The following is a 24487-nucleotide window of genomic DNA, read 5'->3' on the forward strand; positions in this document are numbered from 1 at the left end:
TTAATTTTGTGCGAGCTGTTTTTGTTTCTTGTTTATTTACTTTGAATACAAACCTACAATTTTCTTGTTTTTCTATGTCTGTGGTTGGACTGAAATAATGTCTGTCACTTGTTCTTCTGGTTTACTAAAAATGTCTTTGGACCGCAGTTAATCCTAAATTGTAAATGCCACTGTTAAAGTCATGTTTTCTTGGTAGATTTACTTTTTTATTTTACAATCTGAAAAGCTAATCAAACAAATAAAGAGAAAATTTGAAATTTGTGTACATTTTTCAGAATTACTGTTGCCTCTTCCTCCTTGCTGTGCAAGTATTTTCTTATTAAAATAATTACAATCAAAGCTGTAATTACAGCCAGATAGCAACACAATTCTTAGAATATAGATCCCTTGGCACCGAGTACAAAATCCACTAAGTTTCTATACAATGTTGCTCACGTTCTGTAATTTCAAGTGATTAGGCAAAGTTGCAGAATTCACTATTTTAATAAAGGTAATACTTGGGTTAATATCTTATGCTGAAATTCTGCATTAAAATAAAAGTATGTTAGGACATTTCAATACACAAGATGAAATTATAAAAGATTAGTTACGCTGAGATTTAAAGGGCGACAAAAAACAAATTAGTGCAGTTCTTGTATTTTCCCACTACAATTATGAGAGAACAAAACTCTAATGTTTCAATGTAACTATTTACTAAACTCAAAATGAGGTATCAGGATTGTCATGTCCATTTCTACATAAACTTTAAATCTGTTATTATTAATTATATAGTTCTGTGTAGCTGCATGACAATTTTTTTCATTTTTTAATGAACAATACGCTGAAGCTCTTCAGGACTGACATTTCCTCCACTTATTATGACCACTGCTGTCTTTCCTTTAAGATTGATCTTTTCTCCAACAATAGCAGCAAAAGCAGCTGCTCCTGAGGGTTCCACAACCAGGCCAATCTTGTATAGCATGGAAACTGCCGCTTTTATTTCATCATCTGATATCAATAGGATTTCTTTCACTTGTTGTCTGCAAATCTGGAATGCTTTTGTACCTATTGCAGAATAGAAAGACTTTGAAAGACCCTGATAAATATTTGTCTTACTGGCATATTTAATTTTTTCTCTTGCTTTGAGTTTTGATGCCTTGAATTGTTTTTCTGGCAGTCATCTTGGGTATTTTTTAACAATCTGATTTTTTTTGCACTTATCAAATACATTATTTGTTTACAATTTCCAATGTCCACCTTGCTTTTTGCAATCCTTATTTTTTAACCTCCCATTCGAAACTAAAGCTGTATCTTCAGCTTCACTCACCTGCAAATGGTGGAGCAAGTCCTGAGGCAATGCTGTTTGCATCCATAGACACTGGTTTATTTTCATTAAAACTTCTGTACATGGTACAAGCTGATGATCAAGAATAAATGGTGAAATTGGTGCCTTTAAAACTGGAGTACAAAACGAAACTGTGAAGTATAGTTTACCTCCTCTTGGTTCCACTCCATATACATTTGTAGTTGTACAGCCAGATAATTTGATGGCAGCAGCCACCCCTGCAAGCAAACCACCACCTCCACAAGGAACTGCCACAACATCAGGATATGGAATTTCTTCAAGAATTTCTAGACCAATGCTAATAACACATAAAAAAGAGATACCATCTAGATTCAGATCAGTGTTTTTTTTTTGTCTTAATGTTTTTGAAGTAAACTTAATTGCACCAGTCACTTGTGCTACTTACTGAAATAGGTACTCATTTTGGTAGCTTCATTTTCTAGTTTTTGCTGTTTTGTATGAAGTATAGTATCTTGCTGTTAAAAGCATTCAATACAACAGTTGTTCTTGTGTATGAAATTATACTTTTATGAAATTGCATACTAAGCAGCTAGCATCAAAAGTTATTTGATCTATTAAACAATTTTCATTAAGGAAGTCACTTTTTTAATATAGCCTTAACTCTACTTTGATTAGGGAGTCACTATTGGAATAAAGTAATATTGAGTATGATCTCTTCAAGAGCCTATGTAAAAGTTAGATGTGTCCAGCTGAGAACTAGACTCAGTTTGGTCAATAAATCCTATGGAGTGAGTGAGGTTGCCTCTTTGGCTCTGGTGTAATGCAGTAAATTGTAAGAAGGAAGTAACTTCACCTCCATCAGTTTAAAAAGAGAAAGATAGGAATTGGACTTTTACCTTCCATGGCCAGCAATCAAATCTATGTCATCAAAGGGGTGTAAGAAACTCATTTTCTGATCCTCAACAAATTGTTCCACAGCAGGCAACAATGACTTGGGTGGCATCCGCTCAACTTCTACACCATAACTCTAGATTGTGATATAAAAATGTGCAACATTCAAAATTACTAATGCCATTGATAATTGTAATAAAGAATATTTATGCTATTTATTAAGACCTATGAAGGGACTCAACACCGTCAATTAATTTGTAATACTTGTTTCTTGATTACAAATGTTATAGAAATTGTACCACTTGTAAAGCATCTTTTTATTTTTTAAAAAAGCTAAGTTTCTAACCAGTTCATAGTGATGCATTTCATTTTATGACTATGGTTTTGAGGTGACTTAAGCTGATTGTATTCTGTTCAACTCAAGTTCAGATACCTACAGAGAAAATGCAATTTTCCTAATAGAATCTGAAACTATTTTGACAATTTGGAGTCCCTAAATATACCTTCCAAAATGTTTGCCACTAGGCACATGAAGATGATCTAGTCACAAATATCTTGCACGTGCTGAGCTACCACTTTTCATCTCATTTGTTCCAATAAACTTTGTATTTTGTTTAAAGCTAAATTGAACAGAAATCAGGGCTTAAACTGAAACCAAAATATCCAGGTGTTAGAAATACTTAGCAGTCTGGCTGCATTCATGGAGAGGAAAACGCTGGTAAAGTTTTGTGTTGAATTCAACTCTTTGGTCTATCAAGTAATAGCAAGCTGGTTGATGCTTGTCAATTTGCTAGAATTCAGCATCCAGTTTAGGGTCTTTGCACTCTGGGTGGTGGGGGCCACTCAAATCTCCAAGTAAATACATTGATTTTTCTGACTTTGGTATTTTATGCCAAAATATGTGGGGATAAGTAACATTTTGAAAAATATTAATCTCTAACAGGCCTTTTCTGTTTTACTTTATTTTTTGTAGTTTGGCTTCAAATATATCTTCAATAAAAGTTCATTTGTCAAAATTGAATAAACCACGCAGAAACAACTATCTATTGAAACTGGTGATGGAATTCAAAATTAAAGCTCTTTCCTGTTATCTATCAAGTGTTGTTTGCTTAGGGCATTTGGGTTTCTTGTAACTCTTAACAATCTGCTTGCTGTAGGCCTGATGTGAATTCTCTATCCAATTCAAGGATCCTGCTCTACAAGGAGTTAAGATATCATTAATTGTAGAACTGCAATTAAGATGACAACATTCAAGATTTTTAATGTTAAATAAATCCATTTTAACTTTTAAAGTTCTGAAATCTCATTAAGTATGTGCAAATTGTGAGGAGGCCCTGTACTCCTGTAAATTAAGCTGTAAAATTTAAAAGTATAATTTGCTGATAGTTGAGAGGCAATTAAACCTACAGTTCCATATTTGCTGTTTGAAGTAGCAGACCCTTTGCCACTACTAGCACTGTAAACTCTACCCCATTTTACCACTGGATTGTTGGGGTGGGGAAGGAAAATGACAGTGAACAGAAGAGTCATCACATAATGGGCAGCAGAAACACAGGCCTGAATAAGAATATTTACTTAGTCGGTCTGCTGTGGAAAATAGGCAGCAAGCATGCAACTTAAATTTTTAAAACCTCGCAAATAAACAGTGTAAGCTACTTAATATCCACCAATACTCAGCCAAAGGTACATCTTACACACACCAATTACTTCCACTTTTGAGCTCGGTGTAGGCTTCCTAATTTTTTCCACTTTGTATCACTGCATTTAGTCTCTCAACATTATCGCCCCAGGTGGTGTCTTTGAAATTGCAAAATTACATTTAAAGAATCAAAAAGAAATACGTTTGTACCATACCATCAAATATTTTGTAACTTTTCCTTATATGTTTCATCCCCCTCCATCATTCTCAACAGAAATGTAAATAGAGTTTTAGATTTCTGCCTATAACCTCTTAATCTGACCAAATGGACAGTACCAAATACTCCTTTTCCTTCTTTAATCTATGCAGGGAACCAAATCCTTGAGCTGGTACCTCAGCCTGATGCCACAGGTATATCAAAATTGCTGTGTAATCATGATTACATAAAGTAATGCTATGCAATACTTTGGCAAATATAACTCCTACAACTCTTCCTACTTGGCACTTCACCATTAAAAATGAGAACAGCACCAAGGTAAAAGTTTCTTCCAAGGCCTCAGAGATATGGAACTCCTTCCCTTCTTAATGGCTTGTAGTTTCAGACTTTTAAAGTCCAGATGTAGAACTACATTTTTTTTGTACTTTATATTCTCTGCCTAGTGACATGGTGACATCCTACACTTGAATCTTGTCCTGGGCCATGTTTCCGAAAACAAATATGATTGCTTCGTAAGCTGATGTCATTGTTGCAACAATTCACTCTTTGCTTCCGGCTAAATAGCCTTTTCCTTTCCTTGTTTTTAGCTACAGAAAAGGTTTAGATTCAATTCAAATGTATGCTTTCAGTTAACATATGTATATCCATGCTTACTGCAATCAGGTCGGTCCTTGACGCCGGTGCTGTATCTGGCATTAATACTTTTCCTCGATGCCCAAAATGCTTCAAAGCATAAGCAAAGGCTTTCCCATAATTTCCTGCTGACATTGTAATGAAGTGCCCATTTTCTCTTCTGGAAAACTGATTTGCTACTCCTCTGATCTTGAATGAGCCTGCAAAATAATATGCTTATGTAATATTTGTATTGAAGGCATATCAAAAACTGTAAGTGCCACATTGAATGTTACAAAATTGGTTCCATTTTCTGCGCAACTTTAAGATTAGAGATTGTAGTATGCCAGTATTAAGGTCAGTAAATTAACTTACATTCATACATTTATTAGTGGGAAAACAAAATCAGTCAACCAGAAATGTTTAAAACACAGTTCTAACTGAAGTGATGTAAAATTCCTACACACTAGGAGCTAACAAGACATCTGTAAATAAATGTAATTCTACCTGACTTGTCACTCCTCTATTTTGCTATATATCTCTTAATTACAAACTAATGCCTGTGGATAGCTACATAGTTAAGTCAGATTTTGGTCTCAGAAAAGGCTAATTATTATAGTGACATGGTCTACTAGTAGCACAATTTTTAAAATATTTCTGACTTTTAAAACAATGTTTTAGTTTCAGAAATCCAATATTATTAAATAAACATTAATTTCAAAATATTCTGTCATTATGTTTTAACAGTTTAACCAGTAAGTCTGAACATAATTATGTACAGTGTGTCTCCCTTCAGCTTAAAAAAACCTAAAAATTCACAAATCAATCTACTGTACTGCAGTACATGGAATAAACTCAAAACACAGTATAAGTATTTACTGTACTGACCTGTTGTCTGCATGTTTTCAAGCTTCAGATACAGGTCACAGTTGATTTTCATTGGAACTGCACCATTAGCCAGGTGGATCATAGGTGTTTTAATAACTTGCAAAGTGCTCTGCTTTACTGCCTCCCTGGCTTCCTGCAACATCTGTAAGCTCAGCAAGGTTTCCGCTTCTTCCATTTCCGTTCTTACTCTGAATTGTAAAGCATAGAAGTGCACTTCTTCAACTTTTTTTTAAAGAATGAGTTGGTATCTACCTCATTCTTGTCTCATTCTATCTACCAAGCTCAAAAAATGTTGCCAGGGAGATTTGAATCACTATCAGAAATTTTACTCAGTTTGTGATCAAATTTTGCTACAACAAAGATTCAGATTGCCATCTAAAAGACTCCTGATGCAGTAAAGGATCAAGTGAGGAATCATTGTTTTGTTTCCAATTTACTTGCCTGAAAAAATCTGAATCGTATCATAGTCTGTGAAATGAGTGCTTAGTTTTCCAATTCCTTCTGCCCCTTGTGATCTTTGCTGCCTTACCGAATATATGCCATCTTCCCCATTCTTCAGGTTTTCAACTTGAGCCTTTGTGTGGCTTTGCACCTGCCTTTCATTCCATCATTGTTGGTACAGCCCTCAGCCATGTTCCTATTTGCTATCCTAAATCCCTTGATTTCTTTAATGATATTTCAAGGTGTATCTTAGTCTTGACTAAATCTTTGGCCCTCTCTTCCAACTCTCCTTCCTTAGTTTGGCATCCCCTTTTATTTGTTTTGTTCTCTCCTTTTGTAATATGCCTTTGAACATTTACTATATTAAGGATATTACATAGGTGCAAGTTGTTACTTGAGCCCCTCATTAAGTTGCCCTAATGGCCATTCTTCATGTGTGATCATTTGATAGTTTTTTTTATTGTGAGTCAGAGTGCAGCAGTGTGAGGAGATCTTGTGTTCATGTCCCAACTTCTGAGCCAGAAATCCTGGGTTCAAGTCCTACCTGCTCCAAAAGTGTATCACATATTTGAACAGGTTGATTAAAGTATCTATAACTATGTGAACAGTTTATCTGTCATTCACAAATACTGAATGTAGGAGTCATTAGAAAGCAATCATAAGGCAGGAATCTGTAAATCCTACTACCTTGCTAGCTCAGGGGATACTGTGTGACATTTGTCACTATCTCAGCTAAGCTCATCTGTTGTTGAGATATTCAATACATTGATTTCTTTTCAAAATGAAACTATTTTCATTTCATGAAATAATGGTCATAGGGCCATTGCTCTCCGAAGAGCAATCGTATTTTTCTGAGATTAATTTTGAATTGTTAACTGTCCTCATGAATGATATAAGCACCCCCTGTCAACCCTATTTCTATTGGTGTTAACTGCAAATAAAATAATGTTGTTAGCTCCAATATCTGAGGCAATCAAAATACCTGAACATTTCGAAAACCTTGATAGAGGCGTGTGTACACTCAGAAAGGTGGTCGAGGTGACACATGTTACTAACCTGTTAGTGAGCTCAAGATAGTCATGTACAAAGATCCGCATTAAACAGGTGGCAAGTTACCCTTGAGCATTAGACTTAATTCCACAATATCAATCCCGTTGTTAGTTATTTTAAACTGAGCTAAGTGGATTCTTCCCGCCAATTGTAAGTATCTATGTTGATGATTTGAAGATTGCATTGTTATGTGTAAATTGACTGTATTCTCTCGGTTACGAAAGACTCAGTTGTACTCTGACTCAGTCAAATAAAAACTATCAATATCCAAATTCTTTATTGTTTGCATTTGACTTTGCTCTGTCCCGAGATCGTGACAGGGTTTTAGTATACTCTTAAAAATGTTGTTCTAAAAAATAGCATTGGTGACGTCGATCATCTTGATCGCAGGAGAAAGTAAGTCTGGAACAGCTGGAAAGCGCACACACAAGGCAGCAGCAAGATCAAAACAGCCATGAAAAATAAGTTTAGTGGTAGTATGTTTTAACATAAAATAAGTATTTCTTTTAAAAAAAAATTAAAAAGTGTTCACTGCTTTTTAAGTCAGTCCCTCATCCACTCTTCCCGTTCCTGTGCAGCATTAAGACTCTTTCCAATATGTATTTCCGGCATTCTGTCAGAAACTAAAAAAATGAAGCGGCCTGTCAAAGGTATCATAACATCGCAAGGACGGTGTTGTTTTGCTTAAATATTTTTTAGAAAAGTTTCATTGTTGAACATCAGAGGTCATCCCTCTCACTTCTCTGACGGAATTCTTCGAACCTTATTAAACAATATCATCAAAGACAAATTAAATCTTATGCCCTCGATTGTATTAAATTGCCGGTAAAATATTCCAAGGTGGTGAGGCGGGGGGGAGTATTTGTATACCTTGACATTGGGTCCCCAGAGGTTTGTTTAGAAATAAAGGAGCTTCCTTATACCAGCAGTTTCTGCTCTGTCAATACTCACTGGTGTTTGACTTCAGGGAGCCGCACCGTGTCTTTATGTTCCCCTGTCCGTTCAAACACACCACGGGGTTGGGATGGGCAGGGGGTTAAACAATGTCAGGGCTGTGTGTGTGTGCAGGGGACAAATAACTCCGGGGCGGACTCCACCAGCCAGACACTGTTTCCTGGGGGATTGGTATTGGGAGGTACACGGAGCTGAGGGGTTAGCAGAGAGGCTGCCCTTGGCTCGGGGTGATGAGCCGCCCGCTGCGGCATGTGGTGTGTGCCCTGTCCGGAGGTGTGGATAGCGCTGTAGCGGCGCTGCTGCTGAGACGGAAAGGTGAGGAGCTGACAGTACATCGTTACAGATTTAACACAGTGTTTCATTCTGGGACACAGTGTATCCACCGCTGGACTGCAGCAATTATTGGGATCTGGACATTAAGCTGGTGCAAGGCCCCTGCTGACTGTTGCTAAGACTTGTTCTTGTGGCACAGTCCCTACCTGGGAACAAGTCGCATGTGTTCCAGAGGTATAGGAGTAAGTCATCTGGCCCGTGGAGCCTGTTCCGCCATTCAATGTCTGCCTGATCCTTTCGTAGACTCAGTTCCACTACCCGCCTACTCAACATATCCCTGTCCATTCCTATTGAAGGGCTTTTGCCCGAAGCGTCGATTTTCCTGCTCGGACGCTGCCTGATCTGCTGTGCTTTTCCAGCACCACTCTGATCTAAACTCTGCTTTCCAGCATCTACAGCCCTCACTTCTGCCTATATCCCTTAGTTCCTTTACTGTCCAAAAACCTTGCTGTAAAAGCATTCAACGAGGTAGTTGAAGCAGTGCCCAGTGAAGCAGTTAAGGCTACCTTGGTATGTAACTCTGAACAAGTTGAATACAAAACAGACTTGCAATGACAAGGCGTATGAGGCTGTGGGCCAAGAGCTGGAAAATGGCATTAGACTATGTGGTTGTTTTTGGTAGCATGGATGTGATGGATCAAAGTGCTTTTTAAAAAAATATCAGCTATTGAATCATGAGGCAGGGCAGTATTGCCACAACACATTAGAAGGTCACTATTATTATCCAATGTACAGTATTCAGGCTGTGTTAGATTAGATTTCGTATAGTATGGAAACACGCCCTTCAGCCCAACAAGTCCACACTGACCCTCCGAAGAGCAACCCACCCAGATCTATTTCCCCCACCCTATATTAAACTCTGACTAAATGCACCTAACATATGGGCAATTTAGCATAGCCAATTCACCTGACCTGCACATCTTTGGATTGTGGGAGGAAACCGTAGGAAACCCATGCAGACACCGGGAGAATGTGCAAACTCCGCACAGACAGTTGCCCAAGGTGGGAACCTGGGTCCCTGGCACTGTGAGGCAGCAGTGCTAACCACTGAGCCACCGTGTTCTCCCTATATGACATTCCAGTGAGTTTATGGATTTAGGAATATTCATCTTTAGGCATGTATTGATGAGACTACTAGTTGAGCGTTCTGTGGGACACTGGGTTGTTTTGAATCAGAGTCAGGGGTAAGCCATCTCCCACAGAAGGAAGTGCGTTGTATCTTGACAGTGATGACAACCTAAACAGGAGTTTTCACCAAGAGCATTCCAACTAATGTCATCAGGTACACAACATTGCCAAAAGCAGTGCTGCAGCCTGGAATACATCACATTGTCAGAGACAGTCACATAGGACTTTTTTGAAAAATATGTTTCATAAGTGTCACTGACAAGACTAGTGTTTGCCCATGAGAAAGTCGTGGTAAGTTGCCTTCTTCCTTCAGTGTGGTATAGGTATTTCATAGTCACAATCAAAAATACACCTTTCACCTTCAGAAGTCCTGCTATCTTGTGAGTATTCCCTCAAACAGTATTGTGTTGGATGATGGAATTGTCAGTAACCTCGCCACAGCGAGCTCACGTTTGGTAGGCTCGACCACAGGATTTGAAAAGAGCAGGGAGTTTGTTTTAAGGCAAAGATCAAAGTCTACTCAGTTAGAGGTTCTTGCATCAATTCCCTATGGCTATGAGGCACAGGTGACCTACTTCTATTACAATGTGACTAATGCATTCTGTCTTCATTGCTTAAAATCTATCTGCAATGCCAAGTGATTGGTCAAAACCCCTAATGTTTCTTGCAAGGTGCTTCATACCAGGTATCACTAGCATGTTTATTAGAACTGACCTTCACTGGGTCAGCCATGTGGCTCACATGGAGGATTCCTGTATACCAAGGATCCACATGAAATTTTCAAAAAAGGCATTCTGAAAACCAATTCTTAAGTGTGTAAGAACCAGTACATAGGGGGAGAAGAAACCCTGAACAAATTCAAATAGAGAAGGCTCTGTTATCAAGGAATCTTAACATTCAAGGACAAAGGTGTGTCTCTCAGAATAGGAAAGTGCATAAAAAAGACAGTGCCTTCATCTATCCATGCATCAGTCACTTAATCTGTATTTAAAAAATCACATAACACCAGTATAGTCCAACCTGTTGGACTACAACCTGGTGTTATGTGATTTTTAACTTTGTACACCCCAGTCCAACATTGGCATCTCCAAATCATTAATATGAAGTATTTGCAATTAAACCTTCAAATCATCAAGCTTTGGTTTAATAGTGCTTATGAGGTGACATCAATATTGGTGATTATCTCCTTGTTGAACCCTCGAAGTGATGGGAGGAGAATTGATCACCAGTCATGAGGGTAGGACATGTGAGCTTGATCATATCTGTCAGCTGTGAGACCTCTTAGCTCTATCCATTGCATCCCTGCTTCTTTCCATTATTTAGGAAGACTGTAAGCCTGGCACTGAGATTCATAGACCACGTCATTGAGCAAATTGCTACAATCAATCATGTAGCAGTTCATATTATGTAGATAAGGTAGGGAGTAAAGGGACATCACCTTTGTGTGCCTTGTTCCAGCACTTGCATATGTGAGCCGTGAGAACAAACCCTATCATATACATCACCTGACTGCACTCATTGCACTTATACAAGTTAAGCAAATGTGTTGGAGTAGGGCTGTCCTATAATGAGGAGTGTCTGGTGCAATGCATATAAATTTGTACCCATCGTTAAGAATGGCCTTCAATGTGTTGGTATTATCAACTTGTTAAGGATGACTAATCCGGTCTCTCTATCGCATTTAGTGATTTGTAGGTTTGCTCACAGACATTCACATTGCATGTGAAAATTGGCCATGTTATTTGCAATCTTGTCATGTATCTGAGCTAGATTAGATAGGCATACCCTCAAGGATTCACTGTATTCCGTGTACGCTGCTTTGTGATGGGATAGCTGAGAGTAGAGGAGTTTGACCTCAGCAAATATCTCTTCCAACTTGATGTGGTATTAACCAGTTAATTCTTCCTCTGCCAATTAGCAGTGTCCTCTTATGGAGTCTGAATGTTTTAATTTTCATTATCAGTTTTTGCAAATCATCCTGTTGTGTGCAAGCTAAGAAGCTTTGACAAAATGTCTTTTTTTAAATAATATTCAAGTTCTATATGATCAAATGACTTTGTATATAATAACTTTTATATATTAGCCTTGTAGAAAGATTCATTTCACTTATCCCATATCAATAAAATTAGTTTCTTAACACTTGATAATTAAAGAAAACTCATGAATCACTATGGATTAGAAAAGAAATTATTAGGATTACTGAAATTACTAAATGGGCTGTTGTTAGGGTCAGTCTTATTTCAATTTCAAAATTTTATAATATGAAACATGGAAATATTGTGACTGATGGCGATTCTGTGAAACTTCAGAAGTACAGGTGGAAAGGATGGACAATTGACAGATGAAACTTAGCACAGAAAAATGTGAAGTGATTCATTGTAATAAGAAGGACACAGATACCTGGCTGTGCAAATTATTGAAGGTAGAATGCAGGCTGAAGGAATGGTTAAAAAAACTGGACGGCACTGTGCGTATTATAAATATGGGCATATTGTACTTAAACAAATTATATTAAATCTGCATAAAGTACTGGTTCTGCTGTATTGTATTCAATACTGAGCACCAGACCTTAGGAAGGATGTGAAGGTGGTGGGCAAGGGACAGATTCACAAGAATGATGAATAGTGACTGCAGATTACTTCCAGGGATGAGGAACTTTGATTATGTAGATAGGTTGCAGAAGTTGGGTTTTTCCTTTGGACAAGGGAAGGCTGGGAAGATATTTGATAGATGTATTCAAATTCTGACCTCTGGCCAGGATGGAGAGAAACTGTTCCCATTGTTTGAGACCAAAAAAGTCACAGGTTTTAGATGATTGGTAAAAGAAACAAAGGTGAAGGGAGGAAAACCATCTTACACAGTGAGTGTTTAGGATGGGGAATATGCTGCCTGCAAATGTGGTGGACCCAAATGCAATCAAGGCATTCAAAAGGATTTGGATAATTATCTGATGAGGAGAAGTGTGCAGGTCAGCGGGAGAAGGCACAGAAGTGGCACTATCTGAATGATTTCTGCAGAGGGGTGGCATGTTCATAGTTGGCTGAATTGTCTCCTTCAATGCTGTAAACACTGAGATTCTTTAACAGTTCAGTGGTCTGTTTAAAATTAACTTAGCATTCTTGTTGAATGGGCAAAGGCTAAAGATCAATGTGTATAAAGATTAATTAATAGCATCCATAGAATGCAGGGTATTCTGGTTACACTTGCCTCACATAATTATTGTACAGTCAGTTCTGCTATAATGCGATAGTTCCATTCTTGTGCAATCCAGTGTATAAGAAAATGGCGTAATAACAGCACCATTTAAATTAACTGGATCGGAATCGCATTTTAACCAATGCACACTTTAAAAGATCGCGCTATTCAAACAGTGTCCCCAATTCGTCAGTCGTGTTATAGCAAATTCACATTAACAAAATGCGCGTTATAGCAGACCAACCTGTATTAAGAAGTGAATTACTTGAAACAAGAACAGCTATGTTTCTTGATTGGCTCCATTGACATTTCTGACTGGATGCCACCAACAATCAAGAATCTACAATAAAGCCCTTGCTTTCCAGCCATGTAGGTGCTTTAGTGTCTGAGGCAGGTCTATATGGACACACTGAGGATGCTGCAGAGATTCCCATGCGTTATAAGTGTTGTCAGTATATCCTTTAGCTCTTTATTGAAAAGCACTGTAAGTGGTGTTCCAGTGTAAGCAGGAAGCAACGAAAGTTGCTTTTGTTGTATGTGATCGATTTAAGATGTTGGGAGCCTTCACATCTGCATTTTTTTCCCAGTTGGGCACTAAAAATGATTGATTGAAACCGCATCCCAAATTATGAAAGTGCTGCTCTGTTTTAAAATTACTTAAATTATTTTTTTCATCAGTAATAAATTAGAAATAAAGTCAAATAAGAAACATAGACTAAAGGTGTGGAACACAAGTTAGTTTTTGCAGCTTATTTGAAATATTAATAATTTATGTTAATACTGAATAAAATTGCTCTTTTGAGCAGAATTACTGCTGGAGTAAGATTTATTTCAGTAGTGCAGTAAAAATACTGAAACGTTTAAGGAAATGTTCCAGAGAGCCTGAAATGAAACAAAATACTATTTGTATTTTGATGCCAGCAATCCAAAATAAAAACAAATCAATTGGAAAAGTTCAGCAGGTCAGCAAGCATCTATGGAGAGAAGCAGAGTTAACAGTCTTTTTTTTCGCTAAATCTGAGTTGCATTGGATTTTCTTGAGTGTTTTTCGCCACAAGCCAAGTAAGTTTTCACAAGGCTGATGTAACTTATTATAATTCCGCAACATATTACCATTCCGCAAATTGCACATCTTCGAGGCTGATAATTGCTTAGCAGCAAGGCAAGCCACCAGTTTTTGTGTCTGCGCTAATTAGCACAACAAGCAAGGCAAGGCAGGGATGCTGTGACTATGCATGTAGGTGCTAAGATAGTGAGATCTAAGAGAGCAAGTAAGAAGCCCTGATATGTAATCTACTTCAGTCCAGAGCTGGTGCCTGTCCTGTGTACAAAGTGTCCCCCTTGAGCCTTTAATGCAAGTTGCTGGTATGCTTTGTAATGGAGGTCTGTGCTTTCCAGAGAGCACTGCCAGTGCACAGTAGAAGTGCCAAAGATGGTTGTGTTGGGTTGTCCGATGCTGAATGCTGTGGAATGGGAATGAGTGCAACTGGTGCATGTTGATCATGCCCGAGGGTATGGCCATGGAAGTCACTTGGATCAAGTGGCAAGCTGAATCTGCCAAGTCCTCACTCTGGTTTCCTTGCTGAGTTTTTTGACTTGAGCTTTTCTTGAGCTTGTTTAGTAAGATGGGAGGCTGAATGTTAATAAGGCAATTTGTGGCATTACCAAGGTGTTTAATAAGCAACAATCCCTTCTTAGTATCTTGTTGCTGCCTAACGAGAATTTTGCCGCACTGCTTGTGTAAAAGGTCAAGTGAGATGATCTTGATGACAATCAAGATGGACCTCACTGCTGAAGTCACCTGATTCTGTCAAGAATCTCACTGTAGCTCATGCCAATCAGTCCATTTTTAATATTCCACCCAGTGTTTCAGGTCAGCGACCTTTCATTTGGGAGTCTGTTGGTTGAAAATTTTAAGTACAGTGTTACTTGGACCTAGATAATGTGAGTAAATATTTTCTAATCAACCTGTTCAGAGATGTTATTACACACTCCTGGAGGAGGTGGGATTTGAAACCGGGTCTCCTGGCTCAAAGGTAGGGACACTACCACTTCACTATAGGACCCCCTCAGATAATGGTAGTACATATATTTTCTAGTCACCTGTTCTAGGATATTATTACTCATTTTACTCATTTCTGGAGCAGGTCTCTCTCCTCCTACTCGTTGCTACTTAACACCCACTCCTTGTTGCATAAGGTAATGGTTTGGAAAGAATTGATAGTGAAGTTGTATTTAGCTCCACTTAGTCTGATGATGTGACAGATAGTGTTTGAGTGGAACTGGGAAGTTATCCACAATGGGGAGCAGATGCATTCTCTAAATCTGATGAATTCCAGTAAAGAAAACCTTAGTAGTAATGCTAATTGTGCTTATTCCTATCATGCTTTTTAGGTTTAGGTTACTTACAGTGTGGAAACAGGCCCTTCGGCCCAACTTTTAACTCATCTTATTGAATAAGACGCATTCATCTCCTGTAACATCTCTACAATGGTACAGCTTGACCACTGATCATTATTAGACCTTTAATACAGCATAAACAAGATGGATTAATGACCATGAGTCATCTCAAACAGCCCTTGCATTGTGTCACATACTGGCAGAGGTGGCACATATCAGTGAGGTGCCAGCAGTGGCAATCAGGGAAAACTTCATGTGTTACCCTCTGATCAAATTTTTATCATCTATCCTCATGTTTGTTTGATAGAAACAGCTACCACTGGATATAGTTAGCAAGCCTGGCAGCATGTGTGAAAAGAGAAAAACAGAGTTAATGTTCATTAGGGCACAAATCTGACACAGTGACCCTGTTTTTCTATCTATAGATTATGCCAGGTCTATTGAATGTTTCCAACATTTGCTGTGTTTTTAAATAAAATTTCACATTTCTAGCACTATTGTAATGTTTTGCTTTTGTACTAATATTTTCTCAAGTGTCTCAGTATCTAGTTTTGTCTGATAATGCTGCTGTGAAATGTTTTGGGGGTGTTCTTCTGTGTAAGAGCCACTCTATAAATTCCAGTGCTTGATACCAATCCCATCCTGATCATTCTTGACCAGTAATTTATAATGTCTATTGAGCACTCTGTATTTGTGTTTTGTAGGGCGAAATTTCATCACTCATCATTAGTTCCACACCAACTGTTCTCTTTTTGTACTTTTTAATGAATGTGGATGCCTGATTGTTTCTGTCCTGCATTTAGGAAATTAATGAGTCCAGATTAAACTGGTTGCTTTGATTGTTTCACAACTAGGGCACCACCAGAGGGAGCTCAAGAACAGCCTGATAATGTCTCAAATGAAGTTGTGAAACTTCCAGCTGCCCTGATGGTTGATTGTCTGTTAAGTTAGTAGCTTAGCATTAAAATCTGTGAAGGTCCCACTCTGATCTCGGCTTTTCAATATTAGTTGATGTAGGGCCACTGGAAGGGGAAATTCAGTTATGATTCTTATTCCAGTTATCTGTTGAAGAAGTCTTTTTATGTGGATGGTATGTGGCAGCACTGGTGACTTATGCCATTAAAGATTCTGTCAAGACTTATCTTGCTAACATTTGAGATATAGCAACTTTTATAAAGTGCCAACAGATTGCAGAAGCAAATGAGATACCTAATGGAAAGGCTGGGGCTTTTTTTCCCTGGAGTGTCAGAGGCTGAGGGGTGACTTTTATAGAGGTTTATAATATTAGGGGTATGCATTGGGTGAATAGCCAAGCTCTTTTACCTAGGGTGGAGGAGGTCAAAATTGGAGGTGAGAGAGGAATGATTTAAAGCAGCCCTGAGAGGTAACTTTTTCATACAGGCTGGTGCATGTATGCAATGAGCCATCAGAAAAAGTGGTACAATTACAGCGTTTAGAAGACACCTGGATGGGTAAATGGATAGGAATGGTTTAGATAGAAATGGGCAAAATACTGGCAAATGGGATTATGTCAAATTCAGATGTCTGATTGGCATGGATGAGTTAGGCTGAAGGGTCTGTTTCCATGCTATGTGACTGAATCTGTAAGCAGGAACAAATGAAATTTAGAGAAATATATACCTTTTACTGTTCCATTTTCTCTGCTTTATTTACAATTTTCAGGGCTTCAGCAGGATGTCATCATCATTGCACCGTCTTGCCAGATCTTAATACAAAAGCAAAATATTGTGGCTCTTGTACATCTGAAATGAAAACAGAAAATGCTGGAGACACTAAGCAGGTCCAATACCATACTTAGGGAGAAAAATAATGTTAGCACTTCAGGTTTGTCACTGAGTCACTTAAAGAATAGACTAGGATATGGATGGCAGGTTCCCCAGGCTAAAGGCTCTGGCAATTTAAACTAACAGTACTGTGACACTTTATTTAATTCAGTTTTAAGGACCTCATTGAATTCTGTAAAATGAAAGTCTGTCTCAACTGATTAGATTATTGTATTTTGTTCACCCTTAGTCTTAGTTTTGTCCAATTCAGATCCATTGCATATGGTCTGTCTTGTGTTTTTCTTAACTCGGGTGAGTGACACTGTTAATCCAATTCTCACTAAGTACAAGCGTGTGGTACAATAGTGCACATCATTTTACAATAAATTTTCATTATTACTGACAGAAATCAGAAGGATAATTAGTGTGGGAAATGGAAATATCACTGTAGTCTTTCAAGATTAAGTTTCAACATTCAGAAACAGTAGAGGGCAGTTTCCTCCTTGTCACATCTTACTCCAGTATGGCAGAGGCTGGCTGTATGTTGATTTTTTTTTCATTTATTCGGATGAATAGCAAATTGATTCCAGTACTGAATAGAATATGCCACAAACAATGTTTAAATCATATTTCTGAAATTATGCACTTCTTACATATCTTTTATAAATAAGCTGACATGGAGAATCTTACATGTTTCATTTGTTATATCTTGACAACCACCTAATGAAGGAGCGGTGCTCTGAAAGCTAGTGCTTCCAATTAAACCTGTTGGACTATAACTTAAACGTCGCAACAGTGAACAGTTGTGTGATTTTTAACTTTGTACACCCCAGTCCAACACCAGTATCTCCAAATCATTGTTATATCTTGTTCTTGATAACATTTCCAAGCACATCTACATTGTTTAAACAGATGATCTTTTATCACCTGAACTATACATCTGCTCAGTATTACAAGTTATGGTGGTTTCAAACCAATCTTGATGCTCTTTTCAAAGATGCATATTCTTAGTCACCTCTACAAACTTAAATCAACGTGTAGCCCTTTAAGGCTATCAAACAACTCCTGGCTATTTGTGGCAATGAATTTACTTTAAAGGTTCTGTGAATGCAGCCTTGAAACTTCAAAAGTTTGCTTTCAGCTCTATCTGGAAGCTGTGTGTATGTATCTAACAGTAAGAGAACTGCTTTGGAAGAAGGAAAAAATGTATCTTCCATTTCCATATTTTGTCTGCATTTTTATAGGACTTGAAGCTGAATTTGCCCAAAGGTATTAATTTTTGCAATGATTTATCAAGTTTGTTCAGTCTCTTGAAATGCATGATTTAACATGGTACACTGAATAGAAAGTAATATTCTTCACCACAGTCCAGTTGTCTGACCCCTCAAAGAGTATTTATCTTGAGAGTCATTAACAGTTTGTGAAACTAGTAAAACACTAAAAAGTGGATCACTGTAGTGATTTTTCTTCCCCAAGTAAAAATCAATGTGTACACAACGTACTATGGATCAACATGACATAATCAGATTTGGCTATGATTAGCCTTGTTCTGAGAATATCTACTATATAGCTTCTCTAAAATATGTGCACAGCACTGTGACTAAGTGAAAAGCTCTGATTACTGATCTATAACTAGGAAACAATTGAACCGTGTATTAATCAGTTCAGTTTTCTCTCTCAACTTGTTATATTCCAGCTAACCACCAGATCTCTCAGTTGTACTCTGAATTTTTCACGCAAAACATAATAATAAGTACTTACAAAACATATGTAAGTACTTACAAAATGCGCTAGTCTAATAGATGACTTTTATGTAACTGCTGGGAAAATCAATTTATATTCGGGCAAAGAGTAATGATTCATCAGACATGAACCTTTCTGAGCTTGGAAGGGCAGCAGATTTATTCCAGCTTCAGTGTCATTTTGAGCCTATTCAGTGCTGTTTTGTGCATTTGATCCATGTCCTCTGGATGAGGTATTATAACTATCATGTTTAGTTTCCATTACAGGTTAGGCATTGTGCCAGTAAGCCATTCCAGAACTTGCTAACCAGTGTCATATTTCCTGAAATACCACTCCTTGGTTCCATATGCAGCAGAGTACATTGTCTAAATTATTAGTTTATCAAGGACAAAACTGGCTTCCACATACCTGTAAACTATTATACAAGCCAAAGGAATGAGCGCTGTGACTTCTCCCATCCCCATGTAACTTAATAAACTAATTTAGTGACTAACTGAGCCTTCCAGCTATGGAAAAATGATCACTTGGCCACATTCTGGCCGTTTTCCCCTCCACATAAAAGTTTCTATATGTAATGTACTGTGGACTGATGGGACATATATTTGGCGATGACTTTTTGCATTGTTTGAGAAAATCAGTGATATGAATTCTCTGAACTGGGTGCCCAGCTTTTGTTACAAGTCACTTATAACCAAACATGTTAGTTTACAAAAAAAATCTGTCATACTAAAATAACATCTTCTCAAATCTTGATATTTATTTTGTGGATTTGGAAACTATTGATCCTCTTATTTATAGAAATTTTCAGTTCAAGAAAAGAATTATTTTCCTAGAGTAATCTCCTCATTATATTTATGGTCACGTTTTATCTTGACGGTGCATGACTTCTCAAGTAATACAATATTACAAAAAAAGAATCCAATATGTTTTCACCAGGCTACCACGTGACCGGTGTCTTTATGAAGAACTGGGATTTGTTCGATGAACATGGTGCTTGCGCTGGGAATCAGGACTGTGAAGATGCCTTCAGAGTCTGTAAGATGCTCAACATCCCTTTTCATCAGATTTCTTATGTGAAAGAGTATTGGCATGAGGTCTTTAGGTAATGTACAAGTTTTCAACTCAGTCTTTACTTTTAAAATACTCGTGTAATGATTATTTTGAAGGTGATTTTGCTAGTTTCTGTATTTCTGAATGCAAAGAAAATAAGTGAATGGGTTAGATTAAAGTAGATGTTCTGGAATTGAAAGGCTTTTCATGTACAATTTAAGAGAGAAAAGTAGCCAAGAGCAGGCATTGAAAATGAAGATCCAACAGTCTTCTCCTGTCAACAGCGAAATGAGAAACTGAAGCTAACAATAGAAGAAAAAGAAGAAAGATTAGATGGTGAGGAAGCTGGATCAGTGATAAGGACTCTCCAATGTAAATAAAGAGTTACTTGGAGACAGAATATTGAACACTATGGAGTTATTTCAGGAATATTGAGAGAAGTTTGGGTCCTGTATCTAAGGAAGAACTTGCTGGAGGGGGTCCAGAGAAGGTTTACAAGAACGATCCCAGGGATAGAGGATTTGTCATGTGAGAAGTGATTAAGCACTGTGTCTGTACTCAATGGATTTTAGAAGAATGGAGTGGATCTGATTGAAACATAGAATACTGAGAGGCCTGGGCAGAGTGGACATGAAGATGATGTTGCCATGACTAGGAAGAGTAGGAGCTGAGGACACAGCCTCCGTGTTCTTGAGGGAAACAGGGGTTTGGGGGAGAAGGCAGAAGGATGGGATTGAGAAACGTTGATTCTCCTGCTCCTTGGATGCTGCCTGACCTGCTATGCTTTTCCAGTACCCCACACTCGACATTGAGAAACATATGTATGGCAGAGCAGACTTGATGGACCAAATGGCCTAATTCTGCTCCTATATTGATTTGTGTGTTTGTGCTTCCAGATCCCTTTGCTCCTCTATATGCTTTAGAATCTTGTTTTCCAAGTAATGTGAGATTTTGTTTTAACCAGACTGTAATACTTTGTAGTTATTTGTCTTGAAATTCACTTGCCAATTGAATGTCCAGTCTTAAAGTTCATTATTACCTTGCAACCGTTTCTCCTCTGTGTTAGGTTGGCTGCCTAATCTCCGCTCCTACCCCCAAAAGAAAATCGACGCAATCAGCAAATATAGAAGTTGTGTTATTGATTTCATAGCCATTAATGTAAATTGTGAATGACCGTGGCCCTAGTGCTGATCCTTGTGGGACACCCACCTTCACTGTGCCTTGCTTTTCAGGTTGCAAAAGCGATGCTGGGAAAGTTCTGTTTCTGTGTAGCATGACACAATCAAATGTAGTCATGCATTTCAGAATATGCCTCAAAGCTCTAATTAATCTAAGTAATTAAATTTTAAGATGCTACAGTGTAAGATTTCATATTAGGAGAACACATTGCCTGAACATGAATGAAGATGTGTTGTTTTCTTTTCTTTTCTAGCAACTTAGTGAAGGAGTATGAAATGGGAAGGACTCCAAACCCTGATATCATGTGCAATAAAAATATTAAATTTAAGTATTTATTGCAGTTTGCTTTGGAATTCCTGGGTAAGTGCTTATGCATTCATTGGATGCTTGAGAAAGATAAAGTATCTCATATGCTTATGGATTAATCATGAAAATGTCCAGTAAAATACGCAGTTTTGTGCACTTCTCTGTAATTTGGAACTGCAGGGCTGTCATCAATTCTTTTTAAAATGTGCATACATATTTGTGGTGTTATAGCTTTAAAATTAGCTGTAAATGTTCATCAATATTGACATTAATAATCATTGAATAATAAAGATGTCCTTATGCATTAATCTATTGAATTATAACAGCATTTGACTTGACAACTGCTGCTTCAATTTTGTTTTCCTGTTATTAGCAACCGTTCAGTCCTCTGTGATGTTTTACAGTGGAAACCAAGATCAAGTCACAACAGGCGAAATTACTGGGTGGGAGGGTAATTGAATTATTAAGGTTTAGGTTAAGATAAAAAAAGAGTGGAGAGGCACAAGGAAAGAGGAAACAGCAATATGAACTGAAATTGACATTTTTTAAAAAGAAATATCTTGATGTGAAGACTTGTTTTCTTTAACCATTAAATTAGATAAAGTGTCTTTTCCTCTGTGTAACCAAAGAGAAGTTCAAAATGTACATCAGTTATGTAATGAACACTATATTTTTATTGAACTAGGGGCAGATGCAATGGCAACTGGTCATTATGCTAGAACATCACAGCGTGATGAAGACGTTTTCCAACAAAAATATATCAGAACTGAAGATCATTTTCATGACCACAATAAGGATGGTGAGTGAAGGACTTGAAATCTACGTATTCCTTATTTTGTCCCAATGTAGTTTTCAACGAGAGGAAATGTTTCTTCAGTCAAAATTTAATTAGGACACTTTGTAATCACAATTAATCTATTAGGTTACTCCAGAGGCTCTGGACATTCAAAAAGTTAAATTATGCACTGCCAGAACCAATTACTAATGTTTCCGAGTCAGATTTATAAATTTGTTCATTAAAAGATGAAACTGTATACGTAGATTACTGGAGCTATTACTTTATAATCAACAACAAGTCAATAAAGTAGCATTGATTGTGTTAATACCCTTTGATCGGGATGTCTGTTGACATTAATCAAGTGAGCTACAATGACCCTGATCTTTTATTACCACAATGTAAACATATGAGTGTGGCTCAGGTGCCAGAAATGCCACTTTGCAGAGATGCCATTAGTGGAGTATGTTTCCTATGAGGTTATTCTTTTCTGTGTTCTCTCCCTCTCCATAAAACGCATATTTTCTCCCTCCTCATCATGAGGCATGATATTAAAAGATTGGAACTAAACTGCTATTAGTATTTAAGTTGAGATGAAAAGGTGGATAGATCTGGATAATGTCACAGTAGGAATTATTATAAAAATGATCAGAAAATAGATTTAGATTCTATTTGTTCATAAATTTAGCATTGATAGAGTCATAGAGATGTACAACATGGAAACAGACCCTTTGGTCCAACTTGTCATGCTGACCAAATATCCTAATCTAATCTAGTCCCATTTTCCAGCATTTGGCCCATATCCACCTTAACCCTTCCTATTCATATACCCATGCAGATGCCTTTTAAATGCTGTAATTGTACCAGCCTCCACCACTTCCTCTGGCAGCTCATTCCATACACACACCACCCTCTGAGAAAAAGTTGCCCCTTAGGTCCCTTTTTATATCTTTTCCCTCTCACCCTAAACCTATGCCCTCTAATTCTGGACTGCCCCACCCCAGGGAAAAGACCTTGTCTATTTATTCTATCCATGCCCCTCAGAATTTTATAAATCCTTATAAGGTCACCCCTTAGCCCCTGACGCTCCAAGGAAAACAGCCCCAGCCTATTCAGCCTCTCCCTGTAGCTCAGATCCTCCAATCCTGGCAATATTCTTGTAAATCTTTTCTGAACCCTTTCAAGTTTCACAATATCCTTCCAATAGGAAGGAGAACAGAATTGCATGCAGTATTCCAAATGTGGTTTAACCAATGTCCTGTACAGTCGCAACATGACCTCCCAACTCCTATACTCAATACGATGACCAATAAATGAAAGCATTCCAAACACCACCTTCACTATCCTATCTACTTGTGATTCTACTTTCAAGGAACTATGGACCTGCACTCCAAGGTCTCTTTGTTTAGCAACACTCCCTAGGACCTTACCATTAAGTGTATGAAGCTACTTTATTGACTTATATCCAACTGCCCTGATTTGCATTTCCACAATGCAGCACCTCACATCTACCTAAATTAAACTCCATCTGCCACTCCTCAGCCCATTAGCCCATCTGATCAAGATCGCATTGTACTCTGAGGTAACCTTCTTCGCTGTCCACTACACCTTCAATTTTGGTGTCATCTGCAAACTTACTAACTACACCTCCTTATGTTCACGTCCAAATCATTTATATAAATGATGAAAAGTAGTGGACCCAGCACCGATCCTTGTGGCACAGCACTGGTTACTAGTCTCCAGTCTGAAAAACAACTCTCCACCACTACCCTCTGTCTTCTGCCTTCGAGCCAATTCCGTATCCAATTCCGTATTCCATGAGGTCTAACCTTGCTAATCAGTCTCCCATTGGGGATCTTCATTCTTTGCTAAATTTCTAAAATTTTAATTGAGTCAAAGCCTGATTTGATCTGATCTGGAGTGGAGTGGAAGGGATGGCATTTCATTCAGATGCTGACTTGTGATTCAGACGCCATTTACAGTTTAACTTGGTGCTAAATGAAACTGCTTTGCACTGCCATTTCAGAGTAATGTAAATGCACCATAAGAAAGCAAGCAGTAAAAAGTGACGCAGATTGAAATGTGAAAAAAACATTTTTGCAACTTTGAAGTAAGGCATATTTTAATGTCTTGTCAAAACTTTTAGATAAAGGTGTAGCAATTTTGAATTACAAGAAGTTTGTAGTTTGCAAAATAAAACAAAACTGAAGCAAGTAGATCAATGTAGAGTGAAACCATCAAGATGATGGTAAAGGTGAGATAATTGTTGAAAGAAGAGGAAGTATATAATGAAGTTAAACAAAACTAGGTGATCTCTGAAAAGAGTTAAAATCCAAACTGAAGAAGGGTTACTGGATCTGAAACATAAACTCTGATTTCTCTCCGTAGATGCTGCCAGACCTGCTGAGTTTTTCCAGCAACTTCTGTTTGTGTTTAAAATATGAACTGTAAACTGTAGCACCAGTCGACCATTGATCATTAAATTAGGCAGGCCTCAATATAGGGTGGAATTTTCCCTTCACTGGTATAGCGAGAATAGGGATAAGGTGATTAGGATAGGATAAAAGTGGGGCAAATAAAATTTTCAACACGTAGAAAATCATGCATAATTTTCCCG

The 24487-nt window shown here is 37.8% G+C and overlaps 2 protein-coding genes across 7 annotated transcripts in view; one reads left to right on the forward strand and one right to left on the reverse strand.

Moving 5' to 3' along the window:
* Nucleotides 1-468: 468 nt before the first annotated feature.
* On the reverse strand, nucleotides 469-8529 carry srr (serine racemase). Of its 3 annotated transcripts, none has more exons than XM_043713692.1 (7): nucleotides 8457-8529; nucleotides 5533-5720; nucleotides 4687-4865; nucleotides 2182-2312; nucleotides 1474-1622; nucleotides 1307-1396; nucleotides 469-1044 (listed from the first exon to the last, which is right to left on the reverse strand). In XM_043713692.1, the coding sequence occupies exons 1-7, from the start codon at nucleotides 8471-8473 to the stop codon at nucleotides 806-808; spliced, it is 993 nt and encodes a 330-aa protein (XP_043569627.1). In that variant the 5' UTR covers nucleotides 8474-8529; the 3' UTR covers nucleotides 469-805. The 3 variants fall into 3 exon arrangements, with proteins under 3 accessions (XP_043569627.1, XP_043569629.1, XP_043569628.1); XM_043713694.1 differs by lacking the exon at nucleotides 8457-8529 and adding an exon at nucleotides 7975-8107; XM_043713693.1 differs by lacking the exon at nucleotides 8457-8529 and adding an exon at nucleotides 7894-7916.
* The window catches only part of trmu (tRNA 5-methylaminomethyl-2-thiouridylate methyltransferase), a 32003-nt gene continuing 15626 nt past the window's right edge, over nucleotides 8111-24487 (forward strand). For all 4 annotated transcript variants that reach the window (XM_043713687.1, XM_043713688.1, XM_043713690.1 and 1 more), the window contains exons 1-4: nucleotides 8111-8292; nucleotides 19497-19662; nucleotides 21043-21149; nucleotides 21781-21894. In XM_043713687.1, coding sequence (XP_043569622.1) covers nucleotides 8208-8292; nucleotides 19497-19662; nucleotides 21043-21149; nucleotides 21781-21894 — 472 coding nt within the window. In that variant the 5' untranslated portion in view covers nucleotides 8111-8207. The remainder of the gene's footprint in view (nucleotides 8293-19496; nucleotides 19663-21042; nucleotides 21150-21780; nucleotides 21895-24487) is intronic.

This window comes from Chiloscyllium plagiosum, chromosome 23 (genome assembly GCF_004010195.1).
Source record: "Chiloscyllium plagiosum isolate BGI_BamShark_2017 chromosome 23, ASM401019v2, whole genome shotgun sequence".
NCBI lineage: Eukaryota > Metazoa > Chordata > Chondrichthyes > Orectolobiformes > Hemiscylliidae > Chiloscyllium > Chiloscyllium plagiosum.

Bases quoted from the DNA above. Each gene is read 5' to 3' on its own strand.
- srr (XM_043713692.1), bottom strand. The intron at 2,313-4,686 runs GTAAGCATGGAT...ATCACAATCTAG, and splicing joins CAAGGACCGACCTGATTGCA to AGTTATGGTGTAGAAGTTGA. The intron at 1,045-1,306 runs GTGAGTGAAGCT...ATTCTGCAATAG, and splicing joins ACTTGCTCCACCATTTGCAG to GTACAAAAGCATTCCAGATT.